The sequence below is a fragment of the Aethina tumida genome, chromosome 1, assembly GCF_024364675.1.
Source record: "Aethina tumida isolate Nest 87 chromosome 1, icAetTumi1.1, whole genome shotgun sequence".
Lineage (NCBI taxonomy): Eukaryota > Metazoa > Arthropoda > Insecta > Coleoptera > Nitidulidae > Aethina > Aethina tumida.
In genome coordinates this window covers 44,404,644-44,425,986 of record NC_065435.1, presented here as the reverse complement: position 1 = coordinate 44,425,986, position 21,343 = coordinate 44,404,644, and the positions used below count along the sequence as shown (strand labels likewise).

The 21,343-nt window shown below is 31.4% G+C and overlaps 4 protein-coding genes across 6 annotated transcripts; 2 read left to right on the top strand and 2 right to left on the bottom strand.

Moving 5' to 3' along the window:
• The first annotated feature begins 6,184 nt into the window (after positions 1-6,184).
• On the top strand, positions 6,185-10,377 carry LOC109605287 (exportin-2). The gene is made up of 18 exons (XM_020021855.2): positions 6,185-6,386; positions 6,446-6,591; positions 6,647-6,839; positions 6,895-7,040; positions 7,124-7,324; positions 7,384-7,551; positions 7,657-7,786; positions 7,846-8,199; positions 8,259-8,457; positions 8,512-8,615; positions 8,671-8,827; positions 8,886-8,977; positions 9,036-9,241; positions 9,298-9,395; positions 9,448-9,615; positions 9,670-9,832; positions 9,889-10,033; positions 10,085-10,377. Exons 1-18 carry the CDS (start codon positions 6,302-6,304, stop codon positions 10,237-10,239), a joined length of 2,910 nt encoding a protein of 969 aa, XP_019877414.1. The 5' UTR covers positions 6,185-6,301; the 3' UTR covers positions 10,240-10,377.
• Positions 10,378-10,899: 522 nt separating this feature from the next.
• On the bottom strand, positions 10,900-12,798 carry LOC109605285 (uncharacterized). Of its 2 annotated transcripts, none has more exons than XM_020021853.2 (6): positions 12,683-12,798; positions 12,078-12,402; positions 11,776-12,025; positions 11,505-11,699; positions 11,217-11,455; positions 10,900-11,159 (listed from the first exon to the last, which is right to left on the bottom strand). In XM_020021853.2, exons 1-6 carry the CDS (start codon positions 12,787-12,789, stop codon positions 10,962-10,964), a joined length of 1,314 nt encoding a protein of 437 aa, XP_019877412.1. In that variant the 5' UTR covers positions 12,790-12,798; the 3' UTR covers positions 10,900-10,961. The 2 variants fall into 2 exon arrangements, with proteins under 2 accessions (XP_019877412.1, XP_049826486.1); XM_049970529.1 differs by lacking the exon at positions 12,683-12,798 and adding an exon at positions 12,455-12,589.
• A 224-nt stretch (positions 12,799-13,022) lies between these two features.
• Positions 13,023-15,014, bottom strand: LOC109605289 (abscission/NoCut checkpoint regulator). The gene is made up of 5 exons (XM_020021856.2): positions 14,609-15,014; positions 14,383-14,555; positions 13,889-14,123; positions 13,611-13,835; positions 13,023-13,558 (listed from the first exon to the last, which is right to left on the bottom strand). The coding sequence occupies exons 1-5, from the start codon at positions 14,654-14,656 to the stop codon at positions 13,304-13,306; spliced, it is 936 nt and encodes a 311-aa protein (XP_019877415.2). The 5' UTR covers positions 14,657-15,014; the 3' UTR covers positions 13,023-13,303.
• A 35-nt stretch (positions 15,015-15,049) lies between these two features.
• On the top strand, positions 15,050-21,266 carry LOC109605290 (alpha-mannosidase 2). 2 transcript variants are annotated; one of them, XM_020021857.2, is made up of 14 exons: positions 15,050-15,076; positions 15,858-16,012; positions 16,067-16,385; positions 16,441-16,699; positions 16,766-17,067; positions 17,122-17,308; positions 18,086-18,634; positions 18,690-18,957; positions 19,013-19,179; positions 19,233-19,436; positions 19,500-19,678; positions 19,733-20,145; positions 20,201-20,497; positions 20,554-21,266. In XM_020021857.2, the coding sequence occupies exons 2-14, from the start codon at positions 15,887-15,889 to the stop codon at positions 20,698-20,700; spliced, it is 3,417 nt and encodes a 1,138-aa protein (XP_019877416.2). In that variant the 5' UTR covers positions 15,050-15,076; positions 15,858-15,886; the 3' UTR covers positions 20,701-21,266. The 2 variants fall into 2 exon arrangements, with proteins under 2 accessions (XP_019877416.2, XP_049817539.1); XM_049961582.1 differs by having other exon boundaries at positions 15,050-15,179.
• Positions 21,267-21,343: the final 77 nt, after the last annotated feature.

The following is a 21,343-nucleotide window of genomic DNA, read 5'->3' as shown; positions in this document are numbered from 1 at the left end:
TAAATGACAATATTTGAGAAGGAATCAACTCCACTTGGATTAAGTGGAGTTTCTATCAATTAAAAATAAATGGATGGATAAAACTCTGCATGAATAGTTTATAAGAATAAATGCATGCTTTAAATGACAATATTTCAGAATAAATCAACTCTACTAGGATTAAGTGGAGTACGGATCAATTAAAAATAAATGCATGGATAAAACTTTGCATGAATAGTTTATAAGAATAAATGCATGCTTTAAATGACAATGTTTCAGAATAAATCAACTCCACTTGGATTAAGTGGAGTTTCTATCAATTAAAAATAAATGCATGGATAAAACTCTGCATGAATAGTTTATAAGAATAAATGCATGCTTTAAATGACAATATTTCAGAATAAATCAACTCTACTAGGATTAAGTGGAGTACGGATCAATTAAAAATAAATGCATGGATAAAACTTTGCATGAATAGTTTATAAGAATAAATGCATGCTTTAAATGACAATATTTCAGAATAAATCAACTCTACTTGGATTAAGTGGAGTTTCTATCAATTAAAAATAAATGCATGGATAAAACTTTGCATGGATTAATATAGCATAGATTAGTTTATAAGAAAAAATGCATGCATTAAATGACAATATTTGAGAATAAATCAACTCTACTTGGATTAAGTGGAGTTTCTATCAATTAAAAATAAATGCATGGATAAAACTTTGCATGAATAGTTTATAAGAATAAATGCATGCTTTAAATGACAATGTTTCAGAATAAATCAACTCCACTTGGATTAAGAAGAGTACGGATCCACTAATAATAAATGCATGGATAAAACTTTGCATGGATAAATATAGCATAGATTAGTTTATAAGAAGAAATGCATGCTTTAAATGACAATATTTCAGAATAAATCAACTCTACTTGGATTAAGTGGAGTTTCTATCAATTAAAAATAAATGCATGGATAAAACTCTGCATGAATAGTTTATAAGAATAAATGCATGCTTTAAATGACAATATTTGAGAAGAAATCAACTCTACTTGGATTAAGTGGAGTTTCTATCAATTAAAAATAAATGCATGGATAAAACTCTGCATGAATAGTTTATAAGAATAAATGCATGCTTTAAATGACAATATTTGAGAAGAAATCAACTCTACTTGGATTAAGTGGAGTTTCTATCAATTAAAAATAAATGGATGGATAAAACTCTGCATGAATAGTTTATAAGAATAAATGCATGCTTTAAATGACAATATTTCAGAATAAATCAACTCTACTTGGATTGAGTGGAGTATGGATCAATTAAAAATATATGCATGGATACATATATCATAGATTAGTTTATAAGAATAAATGCATGCATTAAATGACAACATTTCAGACGAAATCAACTCTACTTGGATTAAGTGGAGTACGGATCAGTTAAAAATAAACGCATGGATAAAACTCTGCATGAATATTTTATAAGAATAAATGCATGCTTTAAATGACAACATTTGAGAAGAAATCAACTCTACTTGGATTAAGTGGAGTTTCTATCAATTAAAAATAAATGCATGGATAAAACTTTGCATGAATAGTTTATAAGAATAAATGCATGCTTTAAATGACAATGTTTCAGAATAAATCAACTCCACTTGGATTAAGAAGAGTACGGATCCACTAATAATAAATGCATGGATAAAACTTTGCATGGATAAATATAGCATAGATTAGTTTATAAGAAGAAATGCATGCTTTAAATGACAATATTTCAGAATAAATCAACTCTACTTGGATTAAGTGGAGTTTCTATCAATTAAAAATAAATGCATGGATAAAACTCTGCATGAATAGTTTATAAGAATAAATGCATGCTTTAAATGACAATATTTGAGAAGAAATCAACTCTACTTGGATTAAGTGGAGTTTCTATCAATTAAAAATAAATGGATGGATAAAACTCTGCATGAATAGTTTATAAGAATAAATGCATGCTTTAAATGACAATATTTCAGAATAAATCAACTCTACTTGGATTGAGTGGAGTACGGATCAATTAAAAATATATGCATGGATACATATATCATAGATTAGTTTATAAGAATAAATGCATGCATTAAATGACAACATTTCAGACGAAATCAACTCTACTTGGATTAAGTGGAGTACGGATCAGTTAAAAATAAACGCATGGATAAAACTCTGCATGAATATTTTATAAGAATAAATGCATGCTTTAAATGACAACATTTGAGAAGAAATCAACTCTACTTGGATTAAGTGGAGTTTCTATCAATTAAAAATAAATGCATGGATAAAACTCTGCATGAATAGTTTATAAGAATAAATGCATGCTTTAAATGACAATATTTCAGAATAAATCAACTTTACTTGAATTAAGTGGTACGGATCAATTAAAAATAAATGCATGGATAAAACTTTGCATGGATAAATATAGCATAGATTAGTTTATAAGAATAAATGCATGCATTAAATGACAACATTTGAGAAGAAATCAACTCTACTTGGATTAAGTGGAGTTTCTATCAATTAAAAATAAATGCATGGATAAAACTTTGCATGGATAAAACTTTGCATGGATAAAACTTTGCATGGATAAATATAGCATAAATTAGTTTATAAGAATAAATGCATGCATAAAATGTCAACAGTTGAGAAGAAATCAACTCTACTTGGATTAAGTGGAGTTTCTATCAATTAAAAATAAATACATGAATACAACTCTGCATGAATAGTTTATAAGAATAAATGCATGCTTTAAATGACAATATTTCAGAATAAATTAACTCTACTTGGATTAAGTGGAGTATGGATCAATTAAAAATATATGCATGGATAAATATATCATAGATTAGTTTATAAGAATAAATGCATGCATTAAATGACATCATTTCAGACGAAATCAACTCAACTTGGATTAAGTAGAGTATGGATCAATTAAGAATAAATGCATGGATAAAACTCTGCATGAATAGTTTATAAGAATAAATGCATTCTTTAAATGACAATATTTCAGAATAAATCAACTCCACTTGGATTAAGTGGAGTATGGATCAATTAAAAATAAAACCTTTGCATGGATAAATATAGCACAGATTAGTTTATAAGAATAAATGCATGTATAAAACTTTGCATCAATCGATTAGTTCATAAAAATAAATGCATCTATTAAACATTGCATAAAAATAAGAATAAATGCATGGTATCATATTTGCATTATCATATTTGGGTTTTTAAATAGTTCTTTCTCTTGTTAAAACATTGAAAGAAGATTATTTGTTCGTTCCTTCTTTGATCGTCAAGACCTGCTCACATCTGGATCATGATGACCCAATCAACTATTGGAAAGACGATAAGGCAACAGGGAAAGGGCGTTAAAGGTAATAATTCATAATTTTAATTATCAATGAAACAATGATATTAATTGAAAATTTTTGTTTAATTTCAGGTAGATCCACAACGAGACTAGTTAATTTGGCAACTGGCAACGCAAAGTAAGTTATTGAACATATTGATTTTAATTCCAAATCTTCTTGCATCATCATCTTTTGATTTATATATAAATATGATTTTGAAAAATGTAAGAAAGGTATCTTTTATGATTTTCAGGAATGGTTTATTTGTATTTTCTTTGTCCAATTTAATCAGACATTCTTTTCAGGTCAAATAAATTAATGATACAGTTGTGTTAAATGTTTGTTGGGTATGATTTTCAGGAATATTGCATTCATTTATAAATCTTTTAAATATTACTAATACCTATTTAATTTAATCAGACATTCTTTTCAGCTCAAATAAATTAATGATATAGTTGTGTTAAATGTTTGTTTGTTATGATTTTCAGGAATATTCAATTCATTTATATATCTTTTAAATATTACTAATAAGGCCCTCTCTTTCAGCTTATACAAATAAAAGAAAATTTAGTTTATTTTATTTTCATCACATTTATTGTTGGTCCCTGGCCTACAAATTCACTTTTTGTTCGTCATATTATTGACCAACAAATTCTCAAACTTTCGTTCTGTTCATCAAATTATTGGCCAAATTTCATTTCATTTTTCTTTTTTTAATTATTTATTTATTTGCAGGAATGCATAATAATTACTAATTTTAATTTATTTACAGATAATAGAGTATTTAGGTTTTAGTAAATTTTAACTTAGTGTAGGGCTGCATTTACTCAGCGAGGATTAGTAATTTTGAATTGAATAGTTTTCGCCGTAAATGCAGCGACAAGCTCACCTACAAATCATTAACCCAAAATTGTATTTTTAAAGTGTAAAGCTTGTCATAGGATTTTCAAAGTTGTACTTCTACTGCAGTGATACAACTTTGAATTATGTCCTATCTGATGACGCACGAAATGCAGAAACAAGCTGGAATATATAATATTATATATAAAATAATATTATATGTTTAAAACATTTATTAACATGTATAATTTTAATTGTAAGAATCAAACGCCTCGTTCAAGTTGATAAAAATATTAATTGTCACTGCCAGTCTTATTCAAATGCTTCTCAGACATCAAAAATCGAAAAATCGCATAATTACAAAATCGCAAATTTCCCCCTTCTCTTATCCGAAATTGCAATTATAAGAAAAGCAATTGAATGGCGGCGACCACATAAAATACACAGCGGAAATAAAAATAAATAAAAATGTTTCAATATATATTTATAAAAGTATTTAATACTTTACTTAGATAAGTAATGTCGCTGAATTTTTATATTTCATGTTCATTTCTATATTTACAATAATAAATTAATGTGTTTGAATATAAATACACGGGAATACTTTACTTGGATGAGTAAAGTCTTGGAGATTATTGCGGAAATAAAAATTAATAAAAATATTTCAATATAAGTTAATAAAAGTATTTTATACTTTACTGAGATAAGTCTGCATTTTTATGTTTACCATAATAAATTAAAATTCTTAGAGGTGGTTAATACCTTACTTATTAAAAATATTTGGTGCTTTAGTTGGATAAAGGAAGTCATGAGAATTTTAACAGTAACAGAAATAAATAATAGTATTTCAATGTCAATTTATAAAACGATTTATTTCTTTACTTAGATAATTAATGTCATTAATAATTTAATAATTGGTACCCCTTTAAATGTTCTTTCATTAGAAAAAATATTTGGTTGTCGATGGAATTACTGAAAAAGAAGAGTGATTTGGTAAAGTCTCGACGTATCGAGGCTATGGTGACCAATAACACTGCCAAGAATATTTAAGGCTACTTGTTCGGTTACTCTTTGCGTCGACTACGCCTTGTAGGTCTGAACTATTTTGACGATTTCAACAACATCCAAAGTTAATTTAGAATAGTACAACCATTTGAAAACTAAGACAAAATTTAAATTGAATCAAATCCAATTGGATGTACGTTTGATGTTGTAAGAGACGATCATTATATGTACCTACCATATATAAATATTTGATTGTTATTGTTTTAACTAGTAAAGGAACAACATTTAACATTAATAAACATACAAAAAGATTAAAGATCGTAATGTGTGTAAAACTATTGACGTTGATAGTAAAACGTAATCCGTATAACGTATACGTAGTAGTAGATTTTAGTAAATTGTAACTTAGTATAAGTGCTGCAATTACTTTGCTATAAACAATTCAAGTCTAATAATTTTTTAAAACTAACATGTCTTTACAAATTATTGTAAATGCAGCGACAAGCTCACCCCACACTAATCCTTTATACTAAATTTTATTTTAATTGTAAGAGCTTGTCATAGGATTTTCAAAATTGTTGTTTTGAGTAAACGCGATTTTGAATTTTGTCCTATCTGATGACGTACCAAATGCAGAAACAAGCGATTATAATTTTGAACGTTTAAACTCACATGAAATTTAATAGTGATACCGAATAGTTGAAACATTTTATAGTGGTAAATGTGGCAACATTGGAATGACTTTAAATGTTTCCTTCAAACGAGCCTCGATGATATTTAAATTAAACTGTTATTAATAATAAATGGAATAATTAAAATTTTAATCAAATCTGAAGGTAAATAAGATAGTAAACAACGACTTATGTCCAACCAAAGTGCAACATTACCGAATTTCCTCTGTAACAAAATTTCATTATTTAAAAACGTGCGAATTGGAAAGGCGCGAACCGGGCGCCGATGTTAACCGGTAGCTCTTCCGGAAATCAAGTTGCCGAGGCGAGTCGTAGCAACTAGCTCGTGAATAAGGTTATGTTCGGCAAAGTCATAGTTTAACCGTCAAAAACGACAAATTTACGTTTTCCACAGGGCAAATCATATTAACTGCGAAATGGAAATTTCCGACGAAAACTTGCAGACGCTGGGCCGTTACTTGCAAGAGACGTTAAGTCCCGACATCAATGTTCGTCGACCCGGTAATATACTTTTTATGTTGCGAATCTCCCATAGTAATCGACGATTTTTGCTTTTGCAGCCGAAAAGTTTTTGGAAGGAGTGGAGGTCAATCAGAATTATCCGCTGTTACTTTTAAACTTTATTCACAAGCCTGATGTGGAGATGCCCATTCGCATTGCCGGGGCCATCGCATTTAAAAATTATATCAAAAGGAATTGGAATGTTGTATGTATACAGAGTTATCCTTTATTTGTATGGTACTCAAAATTATCTTATTCAGGAGGATGATCAAGTCGATAGAATTCATGAGACAGACCGGCAGGCAATAAAAAATCTGATTGTCAATTTGATGTTAACATCTCCCGAATCAATTCAAAAGCAATTGAGTGATGCCATCAGTATCATTGGTAAAACAGATTTCCCTCTTAAATGGCCGGAGCTAATTACACAGATGGTGGAAAAATTTGCCACAGGTATTATTTTTGGTACAGTTCTTTTCTTACACTATAATAATAATAAATATTTTAGGTGATTTCAATGTTATAAATGGAGTATTGAGAACAGCTCATTCCTTGTTTAAGAAATACAGATATGAATTCAAGTCCAATGAGTTGTGGACAGAAATTAAATATGTGCTGGAAAAATTAGCCCAACCCTTAACTGATTTACTCCAAGTAAGTGCTCATAATTTAATAAATATATATTCAATTGTGTAAATTGTCTCCCGAAATGTATAAAAATGTAATTATTTTTTTAGGCAACTATGAATCTTTCACAGACTCATGCAAATGATCCAAATGCCCTGAAAGTTATTTATGGTTCTTTAGTGTTGATTTGTAAAGTGTTTTATTCGTTGAATTTCCAAGATTTGCCAGCATTTTTTGAAGACAATATGCAGGCCTGGATGTCAAACTTTCATAATTTATTAGTAGTTAATGTACAGAGTTTAAAAACAGAGGTAAAATTATAATGATGAATTTTATTATACATAGTATTAATTAATGCCGTAATTTTCAGGATGGAGAACAAGCTGGTGTAATTGAGCAGTTAAAGTCACAAGTTTGTGATAACATAGCTCTTTATGCTCAAAAATATGATGAAGAATTTCAACCTTATTTACCACAATTTGTTACTGATGTATGGGGTTTATTAGTTGCGACAGGATTAGAGCCAAAGTATGATATGGTAAGTATGTTGGTACTGATAATAGTATCCCTCATGATACTCCACATGTTAAAAAGTATTAATTAAAAAAAGTATATATATAGTAATTACAGCTTAACTTTACAGTTGGTGTCAAACTCATTACAATTCTTGTCCACTGTGGCCGAGAGGAACCACTACAGAAACTTATTTGAAGATAATAATGTTTTGAGCAGCATTTGTGAAAAGGTTATCATCCCCAATATGGAATTTAGAGGTACAATTAGAATTTTATTTGTCACCATTTCAGTTGTTTAAATTTTTATTAATTTTCAGTCTCTGATGAAGAGCTGTTTGAAGACAACCCAGAGGAATACACCCGTCGAGATATTGAAGGTTCTGATGTGGACACAAGAAGAAGGGCAGCTTGTGATCTTGTCAACACTTTAAGTACTCATTTTGAGGCAAGAATTATGGAGATATTCGGGCAATATTTGCAAGTTATGCTTGGAAAATACAGTGAGAATGCAAAAGAGCACTGGAAAAGCAAAGATGCTGCTCTCTATTTAGTAACATCCCTTGTAAGCAGAGGATCTACCCAAAAACATGGGGTAACTCAAACTAGTCAACTTGTTTCTGTGCCTCAATTCTGTCAGGAACATGTGTTACCTGAACTTCTAAGAGAGAATGGTGAGAAAATGATACAATATTAAGTCTTAAATTCTATAATTATTTTTTATCAATTTTAGTTAATGAATTGCCAGTTTTAAAGGCTGACGCCATTAAGTATATTATGACATTTAGATCGATTCTTCCAAAAGAAATGGTGGTATCTACCATCCCTCAATTGATTGCACACATGAGAGCTGAAAGCGCTGTCGTCCACACTTACGCAGCTTGTGCTCTGGAAAAAATATTGATTTTAAAGGATTCTACAAATCAGCCACTGTATGAAGTTTAATTTAATGCATAATTATGTTAAATTTAACATTGTTTTTACAGGGTAAATTCAGCACAGCTTGAACCTTTTGCAACAGTTCTATTCACCAATTTGTTTGGTATATTAGATAGTCCCGTTTCTGAAGAAAATGAGTATGTTATGAAAGGTAATATTGTCAGATTTTAAATTGTAAGGAAGTGCATAATGTTAATTTGTTTTAGCTATAATGAGATCATTTTCTACATTGCAAGATAAGGTTATTCCATTTTTGAGCGTAGCTTTACCTAAATTAACGACAAAGTTACAAACTGTTGCCAAAAACCCTTCAAGGCCTCATTTTAATCATTATTTATTTGAAACATTTTCACTAGCAATAAGGTAAATTATCAAATATTATTTTATTATAAAAAATCACCATTATTTTAAAATATTTTAGAATTGTTTGCAAACAAAATCAGTCAGCAGTTAGTTCATTTGAAGATATATTGTTCCCAATATTCCAAGGCATTTTGCAGCAAGATATTCAAGGTAATAGCCCTCCAATTAAATAATTTTCTTAATCTTAATATTGGCATGTCTTTTGCAGAGTTTATCCCATATATTTTCCAATTATTGTCGCTTCTTATGGAAAACACTCCACCAGGATCTGTTTCTGAATCCTACATGCAGTTACTTCCTTGCTTGCTTGCACCAGTCTTATGGGAAAGACCTGCAAATATCAGTCCCTTGGTTAGATTGTTGAGCGCCTTTGTTACCCAAGCTGCTCCACAGATAGTAAGCCAGGATAAATTGGTATGTGTTGCCAATAATTTTTAGTTGGTTTTTTAAAATAGTCGTCCATGTTATAGAATGGGTTCCTGGGAGTTTTCCAAAAATTAATTGCATCAAAATCAAATGACCACGAGGGTTTCCATCTCATGCAGTGCATAATTGAAAATGTACCAGTGTAAGTATAAGATAAAACTGACACACTGTTAGGATTAATTGGTTGTTTTTAGTGAAGCACTTCAACCATACATAAAGCAGATATTCTTCTTGTTATTCCAAAGGTTGTCATCAAGTAAAACTACTAAGTTTGTTATAAATTTGATTGTATTTTTCTGTTTGTTTGCCGTCAAGTTCTCTGCAAGTGAATTGATCTCAACTATTGATGGTATTCAAGCTCAGTAAGTCTCTGCTCTTACAAACGATTATCGATTTTGATTATGTAATTATTTTAGGATGTTCGGAATGGTGTTGGAAAAACTACTAATTGGAGAGTTGCAAAAAGTTGCAGGAACTGTTGAAAGGAAAATTGCTGCTTGTGGCACCATAAAATTGCTGTGTGAAAGTTCAGAAATGTATACTGGTGCATACCAGAAGTATTGGCCACAGCTGTTACAAGTAATTTGAAGTACACACTAAATAGAACAATTTCAATTTAAACTACGTTGTTGTAGGCTCTACTTTCTTTTTTCGAAATGCCTAGAGATGAAAGCAGTCTGCCGGATGATCATTTTGTGGAGATTGACGACACACCAACATTCCAGGCTACAAGTGCAAAATTAAATTTTGCCAACACTTCTAAAGCTGATCCACTGCAAGGTATTATAATTCAGAGAAACGTGAATTTTTAAACTAATTTCAACTTTTCAGCGGTTGGTGAACCACGCCAGTTCTTGATTCAAAGCTTATCCACATTAGGTACCTCTCAACCTGGACGTTTACCAACTTTTATTGCCAATGCAAATCAACAAACACAAACAATTCTTCAAGGATACCTAACAAAGTATGGGGTTCAACTTGTATAATGTTTCTGTATTCTGTTAGTTTTTATGGACTGAATATATGTTTAATGTACTAATTACTAGTTATTTTAAATAGTTATGTAACATTTCTGTATTAACGAAATTATTTTTGTAAACAATAAATGCGATTCGTTTTTATTATTCAATTGTTTATTACTTAACATAACAAACTAATGAGTGTTTCATATTAATAACATTGTAATTTTTTTTTTGGTGCAAAAAGGGATGTCAGCAATATTTAGACCTTGATATTTTATGTTAATTATTAATTTACGCTTTTCTGGAGTGCAATTCTTCTCTATTAAGAGTATTGTTAAAATTATCAAATATATTTGAATGTACTGTTTCTTTGGTCAATCAAATAAGACTAAGATATGAGTTTAAAGTAATATCTCCGTCTTTTTTTGAAGATGTATGACAAATAAAGCAAAAAAAAATCGTATACAATATTGATTATATTTTATATTGTGTTGACAAAATTTGTATTCATCCTTTTATAGTATATCTTATCTTATATCTTATCAAAAAGTTTAATTCTAAATTTTGTGATCTTCCTCTGGCCAAATTGTTTTGATGTAAGTATTAGAGTGCTTAAATATAAGAAACTTCATAATTGTCGCAACAGTTGACAATTGAGATCTTCAACTAATTGAAAGATTGAACTCTAGTGCAGTGAAAGGTAAAAATATTTATTTGTAAAAAATTTAAAATATACAAAGTATATATTACTGTCCGTTAATTCGAGGCATTGAGCGTGGTCCTTTGTATTCTCCAAGAACATCTCTTCTTTCTTCTTCAAATTCCTCTTCTTCCTTAGCAGCGAGTTCTTCCATTCGTTCCATTTCTCTCTTCATTGCGTGCTGTTCAGCACGCATTATTAAATCCATAACGGCAGCTCTAGCTTCCTCTTCCAAGAATTTTTTCTGTATTTTAAAATGTTTTATATTTATATTATATTTTATACAAAATTAGTATATTACCCATCTCTCTTTGGCCAATCTATCTCTTTCATTGGTAAGCGCCTCTAACTCCATATCATTTATTTCAGTCATTGTCTGATTGTACCGGAATTTGAATAGCCAGTGACCTAAGTAATGAATCGGATCGCGAGGTTGCACGGCGGTAATTTCCGCTAATGCCAAAGTCAGTGGCTTTCCTAGGTTCTCCTTTAAATAAGCTACATCTTCTGAATCAATTTTTTCCGTATCAGATGATGATGCTGGAAGGAAGTGTATTAGGAAATACCAACATCAATTTTTATAATTTACCTCTACTCGAAACAGTAGTAGAACCCGTTTTACCCCCACGGGTTTCTTCAAAAAACATAGGAAATCTGTCTGGATCAATTTCTACACCTTCAAGTAAATTTTGTTGCTTAGCTTCCTGGTAAGTTATTAGTCGGCCTGATTCAGTGATTAGAAGTCCCTCTTTGGTTACTCTCAAACCTTTCTTCTCTATTAAAGCTGTAATGAAGAGATATTTAATTATTTCTTTGGGTTACAACATAATTGATAAAGAAAATTGACGACGACTAGTTACCGGCTAATTTTTCTTCAGAATAGTGGGTTGCTTTCCACCCATTTAACTTCATTTTTCTAAATTGACTGATACAACTTTTAAACTCATCTACAAAGGGATATGCATTTATCTCAATTATATCTTTATCTGCAGGACTCGCATCCTTTTTTTCCTCCTCTATGATATTAATTAAATTATTGTACAGTATTATCATTTTTTCCAAATCTTCATCGAGCGTATCAATAAGGGCTTCGTAATGCGACTGTACTTCCTAGTAAAAGAATAAGAAAGTCTTATAAGAATCTGTCTATAACTATACTTACAATTTTTAGTTGTTTGAGATTTTGCAATTCTACATCCATGCTTTCATGTTCCTTTTTTAATCGTTTATCAATTTCTGCTAATGTATGTGCAACCTCCACTTCCGGAATGTCTTTGGCACATGAGAATGTGAATTTCTGTTTTTGAATATGCAAGTCGTCTGAAAGTTTACGATATTCATACTTTTTCTCATATATTCTGTAGTTGAGAATATTATGTATGAGCTCGGTCCTTTCGACAACTTCCAATCGACTCTGGATAAATTCTTTTCGATCAGATAGTTGCTGCTGTGTGGTCGAAAACTTGTCTTGAAGCAATGTGATCTCCCTGAAAGGTATTACGTTAGTTTGAACTTACGCACAGGGATGATTGGTTATACGAGTGATGAGATGTTAGTTTCAATCTGGTCTCATTTAACTTTCTCACCCTCTCGTCTATGTCAGCTATCAGAAAAGAAACGCCGGCGTTTACCTCCATCGGGAATAATTTTATGTACAATAAATACAGATAAAAAGTAAAGAATATTTTGTCATAAATGACACTATTGAAATACACTGCGATTTTGACTGATCTGATTTTTTTTGTACAGTACGTTAAGGCAACTTACGGTGGATTATCCGATTTTATCTTTTCCACGAAACTCTTGACTTCATGCAATAATCCACTTACAGACCTGTAGTCCGTAAGAGACTTCTGTTTTGGTAAAATGTTCATTGTGCGAAATTTTCACTGACGCCTTCTGGACGTCACCAATTGACGGATAATAACTGTATCGAATATACAGTAGTACAATGGAGTTTATTAGTTCCTTGAAAATTTTTAAAACGAAGACAATTTTCATTGCATACTTTTTCTATTACTTTTCGTCGCAATAGATAACATTAAATCAATAAATGTTATTAATAGATAGATAGATCATGATAAGGTAGATAAAACAATGCAACAACTTTATTTGGTAAGTTTTATTTTAAAATTCATAAAATTGAGTTACAGTGGTAGTTAGATGAAAAATATAATAAAAAAGTTCCAAGATATTTACTCATATTTAATGAATATTTTAACAATTAAATGTAGTGAGGTACCAATTCTTCTTACCTACTTACCATTCGCAATGTAATATTTATAGGTATGTACTCGTTATCAAAACAACCAACCTTTTAATAGTAACTATAAATCATTTATTTCATCTTTTCTTACAGTTATTATTCAAAAAAGCGTCTAGACTTCATTATTTAGGTTTGTATGGTATAACTTTGTGGTCCGTATCTCCCCAGTTTTTATGTACCTCTTTATTACATTCCGTACAGTAAAGATCGCCACTGCAATCCAAGCACCGAAATTTAGCGTCGTTGTTACACAACACACACCACGGAAGTTCCGGTGATGTTCGCGCCAATTCATCTTCCTCCGAAGATCTGGAAGCTTTCGATGATGCAGGCATAGAACTGGAACACCTTTCTTCCAATGCAACTTCATCCATTATCTAGGAAAACATTATAATCACATTTTATTATAAACTGAATTGTTTTTGGTACCTTTTTAGTGATTTTATCTATTTCTTCCTCGCTGCTGCCTGAATCATGTAAGTTACTAATGTAGGGTCCCTCGTTAGGCCGGACACCTTTCTCTCGAAGAGTTGCCAATCTGGCTTCGATCTCTTCTTGGGGGTCGTGCGCTAATTCGATGTCTCTTTCGGTAATAAACTCCTCCAGCAGAGAATCCACCTTTTGGTTGTCAGTCCGTGAATCGTTGGTATATATCTAATAATGTGCATAATAATAAATAACATCAAATTAAAATTATAAATATGTACATGTCTACTAGGTCCTCCGACATATTCGTTGTCGCTACGTAAGTTTGCTAATCGTTTTCGGAGTTCGGCCTCACTCGGCGGAGGTGGGCCTTTGTCTTCTTTCAGTTTTTCGAGGCGTTGCGCCAGTTTTTGGTCGACCTGTGAACTGCTGCCCTTCAGAGGGTTTACGTTTTTCTGGTCCTGCCTGAATATCGATGCCGGTATTGTGATTGGGTTGTCTACGCTTTCGAGTCGCCTAAAGACAGTAAACACCTTCATATAAGTGTTTAATAATGTATGACTATTAATATAATTTCGGATCTTTTTAATTTCTTATGTGTTGTTATTTTATTCAAATCTCCTCCGGAATAAAAAAATTGCCTATAGTTAAATTTTACGTTTTTAACGATAAAATGTTACAAGTTTATATTACAGACAATTTCCCTTAGCTGAATTGAATAATTTAATGACGCAAACATTAATTAATATATATGCACTAACTTAGCATTACTTACTTTAAGAACGCATCTGGTGGTGGAATTGAAGTAGATTGATTTGATGAACCAGAAGTAATTTTGGAAAAACATACCCGACAAACATTGTGTTCACCACTTCCTTTCAAAGGTACTTTACATTTTTGTTTTAGACATTTGTTACAAAATGACAAACCGCAGTTAGCACATCCCATCTAGAAAACGTTAAAATTTAATGAATTATAGCACATTAAAATGGTAATTTTACCTCTTTGTGAAAGAAATTAAATTTTGTACTACAGTGATTGCAAGACATGATGAAATAATTAACGAGAATACATTAACAATATACACAACTTTAACAATATATTAACAACCCCCCTATTCCCCAAAATTGATTCTTATTTTTTTAAAGCAATATTGTTTTCTTAAACGTCACATTTGACAAGACGAAGATTGCATTGTAGCAATGTTCAACAAACTATAGTTCATTTGTACAAAAATAAAAAAGTGATATATTAGTTAACGCATTCAATTCACGTATCTGGAGTTATTAACATAAAACTATTAATTTGAAACTATTTAGCTATTCTGATTTCACCTTTATTCTAAAATTATAAGAATCTTGTTGTATTCATCAAGGATAAGGGATGTATGAACTACTCGGACGGCAACGTTGGAGTTCAGAACTGACAGCTGTCACTGAAATGTTTAAATGAGAGTATATATAAATAAGGTAAATTGGTTAATTATATTACGATAATATACACAAGAAACTATTACTATAATTATTAATATACTTAAAATCTTTATGTCATATAATTCCTGTAATTTACGTGGTGAGTTAATTGCTTTTTCCTCCTATATTGTTATCTTAATAACGCCTTTAAAACAATAAAAATGTTTTATCGCAATACATTTAGATTGTTACAAAGTTGACACAAATTACTGAACTTTTAATGTAGTTCTTGATTATTTACGTTAGTTTCAATTTATCAGAGAGACAGTTTTATAATGTTTTTTAAATATAAATGGATTTTATTTTAAAATTATTTGTTTTGCCATTATAGAATAATTACTAATATCTAATTTATATGTATGTATTGCACTTTTATTGCATTACATTCTATTATATTTTAATTTTCATATTTAACTGATTACATATTATTGTTGATAACCTTCTAACCTTTTTTAAAATTTTGAATTTATAGTTGAGTATTCCCTTTTGTATTAAATATTCTGTAATTCACCAAAGACATGAAATTTCATATTCAGTAATCCTTTAGAATTTTTTAGAAAATTATATGTTACTTCAATGCTTACTTTTATTATTATTATGGGGATTCCTTGGTATACATAACCTGATAACTTTTATAAATTTAAGTAAAAACAATAGTTATGCAATTATAAACATTACATAAATTTATTCTGATTAGATTAATTATCTAATCTATAAAAGGATAAATTTATATTTTGATGCCAGTAATCTGTCAAATATGTGAAATATTTTTTTTTAGGTTTAGAGGGAAAATAACTTGAATGTAAAATGAGATTAAAAAAAGTTGTACCAATATTTGGTTCTTTAATATTGTTAGTAATAGTCTTTATCATTTATTCAGCCTCTGATTTAAATATTAGTTTTCCAAACAAGATCAGCCAGGACTTTGAAGAGGTAATAACTTATTTTCATATTATCCTTGTCGAATTTCTAACACTTAATTTTTAGAACAAACTCCTACATTTCCAGGATAAAATAAATCAACTGGAGAAACACATTCATGATAACAACAATGCCGTGGAACAGATTAAAATGGCAATGAAAAATTTGATGAAATCCACTGAATCTGCCCCTCCAGAGTTTGCTCCTTTGGTAGATGTTAATCCCTCCAATAAGAGTCGGAGTCGCAGCTTTCCGATATCGGAAATGATTTACGACTCGACCTGCCCGTTCCAAATAAAATTCGTACCACCAACAGACGTCCAAATGTTGGAGATGTACAAGAAAATAAAATTTGACAATCCAGATGGGGGTGTGTGGAAACAAGGTTTGTGTTCTTACTAAAATTTGATGTCTGTAATAATTTATTACGGTTGCTTTAGGTTGGAGGATAGAAGTGGATGAAAAGGAATGGAACCGCCAGAATAAACTTAAAGTTTTTGTTGTTCCCCATTCACACAATGATCCTGGTTGGCTGAAGACACTTGAAGATTATTATGTAACACAAACTAAACATATACTTGACAATATGTTGGTGAAACTTCCTGAAGACCCCAGAAGAAAATTCATATGGGCTGAAATATCATATTTTTCAATGTGGTGGAATGAACTGAATGGAGATGACAAGGAAATCGTTAAAAAGTACGTACTGTAAATTAATTATCTAAGTAATTTGCTAAAAAGTGCATGTTGTTAACTATTATTTAGATTATTGCGGAAAAATCAATTGGAAATTGTTACTGGTGGATGGGTTATGAACGACGAGGCGAACTCCCATTGGATCTCCATTGTTAATCAGATGACCGAGGGTCATCAGTGGTTGCAAAAAAATTTGAATTACACTCCAATAAGTAGCTGGTCAATCGATCCATTTGGTATGAGTTTGACTCAGCCTCTAATTCTCAAAGAAATCGGTTTGCAAAACTTGCTGATACAAAGAGTCCATTACTCAGTGAAGAAGGAATTGGCCACCAGGAAACAGTTAGAGTTCAGATGGAGGCAATTATGGGGTATGTATGACGAAGATTCGCAAAAAGATTTGAATACAGATAACATAATTTCAGATGAGAAGGGTAAAACTGATTTGTTCACACACATGATGCCTTTCTACTCGTATGACGTTCCCCACACCTGCGGTCCAGATCCCAAGATTTGTTGTCAGTTCGATTTCAAGAGGTTACCTAATCATGGAATTACGTGCCCTTGGAAGATACCCCCGAAAGAAATAACAGACAAAAACGTAGCACAAAGGTAATATTATATTTTTTATTTTAATTTCGAGGTGAAGTATATGAAGTCGAGATAAAATTTTAATAATTTGGTACAATTTCAATTTCGTTATTCTACTCAAGTTATTGACTATAAATTTTGATATCAGTTGCATGTTTTGAAGTGTAATTTATTATTTTATTCAATAAATCAATCAAAATATTTTATTTTATCTAAATCATAAAGTTAAATTTTCTATTCATAAGTATTCATATTATTTGTTCCACACCGAGTGGGTTCACAATTACATTCCCAACATGAACAGTTTGGGAATGCGTGACAGAAGTATACATGAAGAGTTTTAAAGGTCCATTATAATAAAAAATATTCACAATTTCAACCTTTAAAATTTGATTTTATATTAATCGTTTTCTGGAAAAAAATACCGGAATCATCCATCAAAACGATTCCAGAAGTATGTTGTACAATGCTGTTTACATAAATTTTCAAGATGGTTCCTCAGCCATCGTGTCTGCGCTTGGTAGGGCGAAAACGTTTTTAATCTGCTAGTAAAAATTTGTGGTTTACCTTTGTAATTAACCCCAAAACACAAACCTCCATAAATGACGTCACTTTTTAATAATAAAACACTGCACATCTTTGCTTTAATTTGTAATAGGTAATGTAATATTTTCTGTTATCTTATCATGTCAACATTTTTTAACGCAGAATAAGCTTAGATAAGCGTAGATAAATAGGGGGAATAATTGGAAATTACAATACTAGAATTGAAATATCGGTTTATTTTCTCCTTTACAGAGCCGAACTTCTATTAGACCAGTATCGAAAGAAGTCGAAGCTGTTTAAGACTAACGTAGTACTCGCGCCTTTAGGCGACGATTTTCGCTACGACCATCCGACGGAATGGGACGTCCAGTACACCAATTACCAAAAATTATTCGATTATATGAATTCAAATCTTAATCTAAACGTACAAGCGCAATTTGGCACACTGACAGACTATTTCGATGCGTTGCACAAGGAAAGAAGGGACGCCGATTTTCCCACGTTGTCTGGAGACTTCTTCACGTACGCAGACCGAGATGATCATTACTGGAGTGGGTATTACACTTCAAGGCCGTTTTACAAACGTGTAGATCGGATCTTGTTGTCTTACATAAGGGCTGCAGAAACAATACATACTTTGGCCCATTTAAGTAGAAAACCTGGCTCCTCGTGGATAGTGGATACCACCACTGGACTAGAAGATATATTGATCAATGCCAGACAAGCGCTTTCGTTATTCCAGCATCATGATGGTGTAACGGGAACTGCTAAAGATTTCGTCATGGTTGATTACGGAAAGAAGTAAGATTTATTCCTCGAAGTCCCCTATTTTTTATTTAAATCCTGTTTCTTCCAGAATGTTGAATGCTTTGAACGGTTGTCATAGAGTTATACAAATTTGCACAAACATATTACTTAATGGTAATGGCGCTGACCAACCCGTACATGATATGTCTTACTATACTGTGGATGATTTAATGCATTCACATGATGCTTTGACTGAACATTCTCAAGTTACTATTGGAGTGCCCGAATTGAGTACCAAGAAGGTGGTTATATTCAATCCGCTGACATTTACGAGAGTCGAAGTGGTCACTTTACACGTGTCTACACCGTATATAGAGGTAATAATTTTTAAAACACGCAAAATACGTTGAGCAATATTATTTTGTTGCATAGATCGTGGACTTCCAAGGAAAACGCGTGAACTGTCAGATATCTCCAATATTTGAGCATGGACCAACAATTTCCCAAACAAAATACCAGTTATCGTTCATTGTTAATATTCCAGCGTTAGCTTTGGTCAGTTACACCGTTCGAGCTGTTTATGAGGATGAAGTACCAAAGTAAATATGTAATTTTAACGTTGATGTGTCAATAATCGTTATGCTATTTTCAGGGAGACCGTCTTAGCTGATGTTAAAATATTAAATCATTACGGTGATATTCGGTCTCCAAGGGGTTTCAACGTCAAGACCTCAGCAAGTCCAAGCGAATTTACACTTCACAATGACAGAGTGACGGCTTCTTTCAATGAATTAGGTCTTCTAAAATCATTGAAGGTTGGCTACAAAACTGTTCCTGTCCATCTAGACTTTGTTACGTGAGTAGAATTAATTATAATGAGTTATAAATAGTGGTGGGACATAAATTAATTTGGCTACAGTTATGGCGTTAAAAATCAACGAGAGAGAAGCGGGGCTTATCTGTTTTTACCAGATGGTGATGCTGTGTCACTGGACATCCAGGGAACTATAGTTAATGTTATAGAAGGTCCAATTCTATCATCAGTAACTGTACAAGTCCCCTATATAAGACACACAGCAACTCTCTATGCCTCGCCAGGTAACACATTCCTAAAAATCAAAATAGCTTAGCTTAGAATTCTTGATACTTCAGGTGCTGATGGACTTGGATTAGAAATTGAAAATCTTGTGGATATAAGCACCACTTCAAACTTTGAAGTAGCCATGAGGTTGTCCACAAATATTGACAGTGGTGATGAATACTTTACTGATGTCAATGGCTACCAGATTATGAGAAGGAAACGTTTCAAGAAACTTCCCTTGCAAGCCAATTACTACCCAATTCCTTCTATGGCTTACATTGAAGACAAAAATATTCGTTTGTCCATGGTTACTAGCGGACCTTTGGGTTGTGCTTCCCTTGCACCAGGACAAATTGAAGTTATGCTTGATCGTAAATTAAATCAAGATGATAATTTGGGTTTGGGCCAAGGTGTCATGGATAATCTTCCCACCAAACACGTATTCAGATTACTGTTGGAACAGAGGTCACACATTTCATGCAAAGTATGATGATTTTTATTATTTGTAACTAAAAAATTTTATTCTCATATAATTATAGGCAACTGCAGATAATCATCCTGCCGGTTTCCCAACATTGTCCACATACATGGCATCTCAGTCATTGTTAAATCCTTTAATTAGGTTGTTAAGGACAGAGGATGAAGACACAACATCGAAGGCGTCATATATACCAGTTAGTCATGGATTCGGTGTCGATTTTTCCATGCCCATTTTAAGGACCGGAATTGTCATGAGAAAAAAAAAACACATAGGACTTATGTTGCACAGACAATTCGTCGATCTGTGTTTCTCAGATAAAGCCTTGGTGCAACGGTTTCCATTAAGCGATGGAACGGTAATTAAATCTCTTTCATACATTGAAAAAATTGTGACTATTTGTTTCACTTGCAGGTCAACATTAGCAATATAATTCCAATTGACAACTCTCGAAAACTATATAAATCAACCCTGTCCTTTTTACTGGTTAAAGGTGAAGTTGACGGAAGAAGTGATATTCCGATGTGTCCCATGGAAATGCAATCGTATATTTATGATTAAGTGTACTTCAAACAAAATAAGCTATTTAATCCCTTCAGGATATAATTTGATATTATTCTTCTAACAATAATCTATGTTTTTGAAAATATTTTTTTTTTAGGTAGTACAATAAGACTGATCACATACTTTTCCTATTAATTTTGTTTTTAATAATCTATATTAAAATGTCCAAGAACACTGAAGGGATTAGGTTAATATATATGAATATTGGAATACATTATAAAGTAATATGTAAATTTTCCCAATTTATATAAATTATTGACCAACACTAGAGTTAGAAAATACTGTGATTATTTTAAACGTGTACTGTTTAAATTATGTGCTGCGCATGTTTATATAAATACTCATTTTTTTATTTAAATTATGCAAACATTACAAAATATATTTTCCACTAGCTTTGTCTAATAAATAAATTCCGGTGAAAATGATAATATATGTAGTTTTAAAGAGTTCAATATTATTAAAGCTCAAATACTATGTTGTACTACGTACTTACAATGTACATTGTAAATGTTTGTGTGGTAATGTCCGTAATTTTTATAATAAGACAGGGTTATATTGTTAAATTTTGTTTTATTTTTTCCTTTAACACGGATGTGCTAAATTACAACCATGTTCTTACACCAGTTTCATTGAATTATTT

What these genes read in the sequence shown, in the direction of transcription:
- LOC109605289 (XM_020021856.2), bottom strand. Translation starts at nt 14,656, where the DNA reads ATGTCTTGCAATCACTGTAGTACAAAATTTAATTTCTTTCACAAAGAG. An exon ending in CCACCAGATGCGTTCTTAAA is followed by an intron (nt 14,124 to 14,382) that starts GTAAGTAATGCT and finishes TACTGTCTTTAG; the next exon opens with GCGACTCGAAAGCGTAGACA. An exon ending in TAGATAAAATCACTAAAAAG is followed by an intron (nt 13,559 to 13,610) that starts GTACCAAAAACA and finishes ATGTTTTCCTAG; the next exon opens with ATAATGGATGAAGTTGCATT.
- LOC109605287 (XM_020021855.2), top strand. Translation starts at nt 6,302, where the DNA reads ATGGAAATTTCCGACGAAAACTTGCAGACGCTGGGCCGTTACTTGCAA. An exon ending in TGAACTTCTAAGAGAGAATG is followed by an intron (nt 8,200 to 8,258) that starts GTGAGAAAATGA and finishes TATCAATTTTAG; the next exon opens with TTAATGAATTGCCAGTTTTA. An exon ending in ATAATTGAAAATGTACCAGT is followed by an intron (nt 9,396 to 9,447) that starts GTAAGTATAAGA and finishes GGTTGTTTTTAG; the next exon opens with TGAAGCACTTCAACCATACA.
- LOC109605290 (XM_020021857.2), top strand. Translation starts at nt 15,887, where the DNA reads ATGAGATTAAAAAAAGTTGTACCAATATTTGGTTCTTTAATATTGTTA. An exon ending in GACAAGGAAATCGTTAAAAA is followed by an intron (nt 16,700 to 16,765) that starts GTACGTACTGTA and finishes ACTATTATTTAG; the next exon opens with ATTATTGCGGAAAAATCAAT. An exon ending in TGTCTACACCGTATATAGAG is followed by an intron (nt 18,958 to 19,012) that starts GTAATAATTTTT and finishes TTTGTTGCATAG; the next exon opens with ATCGTGGACTTCCAAGGAAA.
- LOC109605285 (XM_020021853.2), bottom strand. Translation starts at nt 12,789, where the DNA reads ATGAACATTTTACCAAAACAGAAGTCTCTTACGGACTACAGGTCTGTA. An exon ending in ATCTCAAACAACTAAAAATT is followed by an intron (nt 12,026 to 12,077) that starts GTAAGTATAGTT and finishes TTCTTTTACTAG; the next exon opens with GAAGTACAGTCGCATTACGA. An exon ending in TTCTGAAGAAAAATTAGCCG is followed by an intron (nt 11,700 to 11,775) that starts GTAACTAGTCGT and finishes TCTTCATTACAG; the next exon opens with CTTTAATAGAGAAGAAAGGT.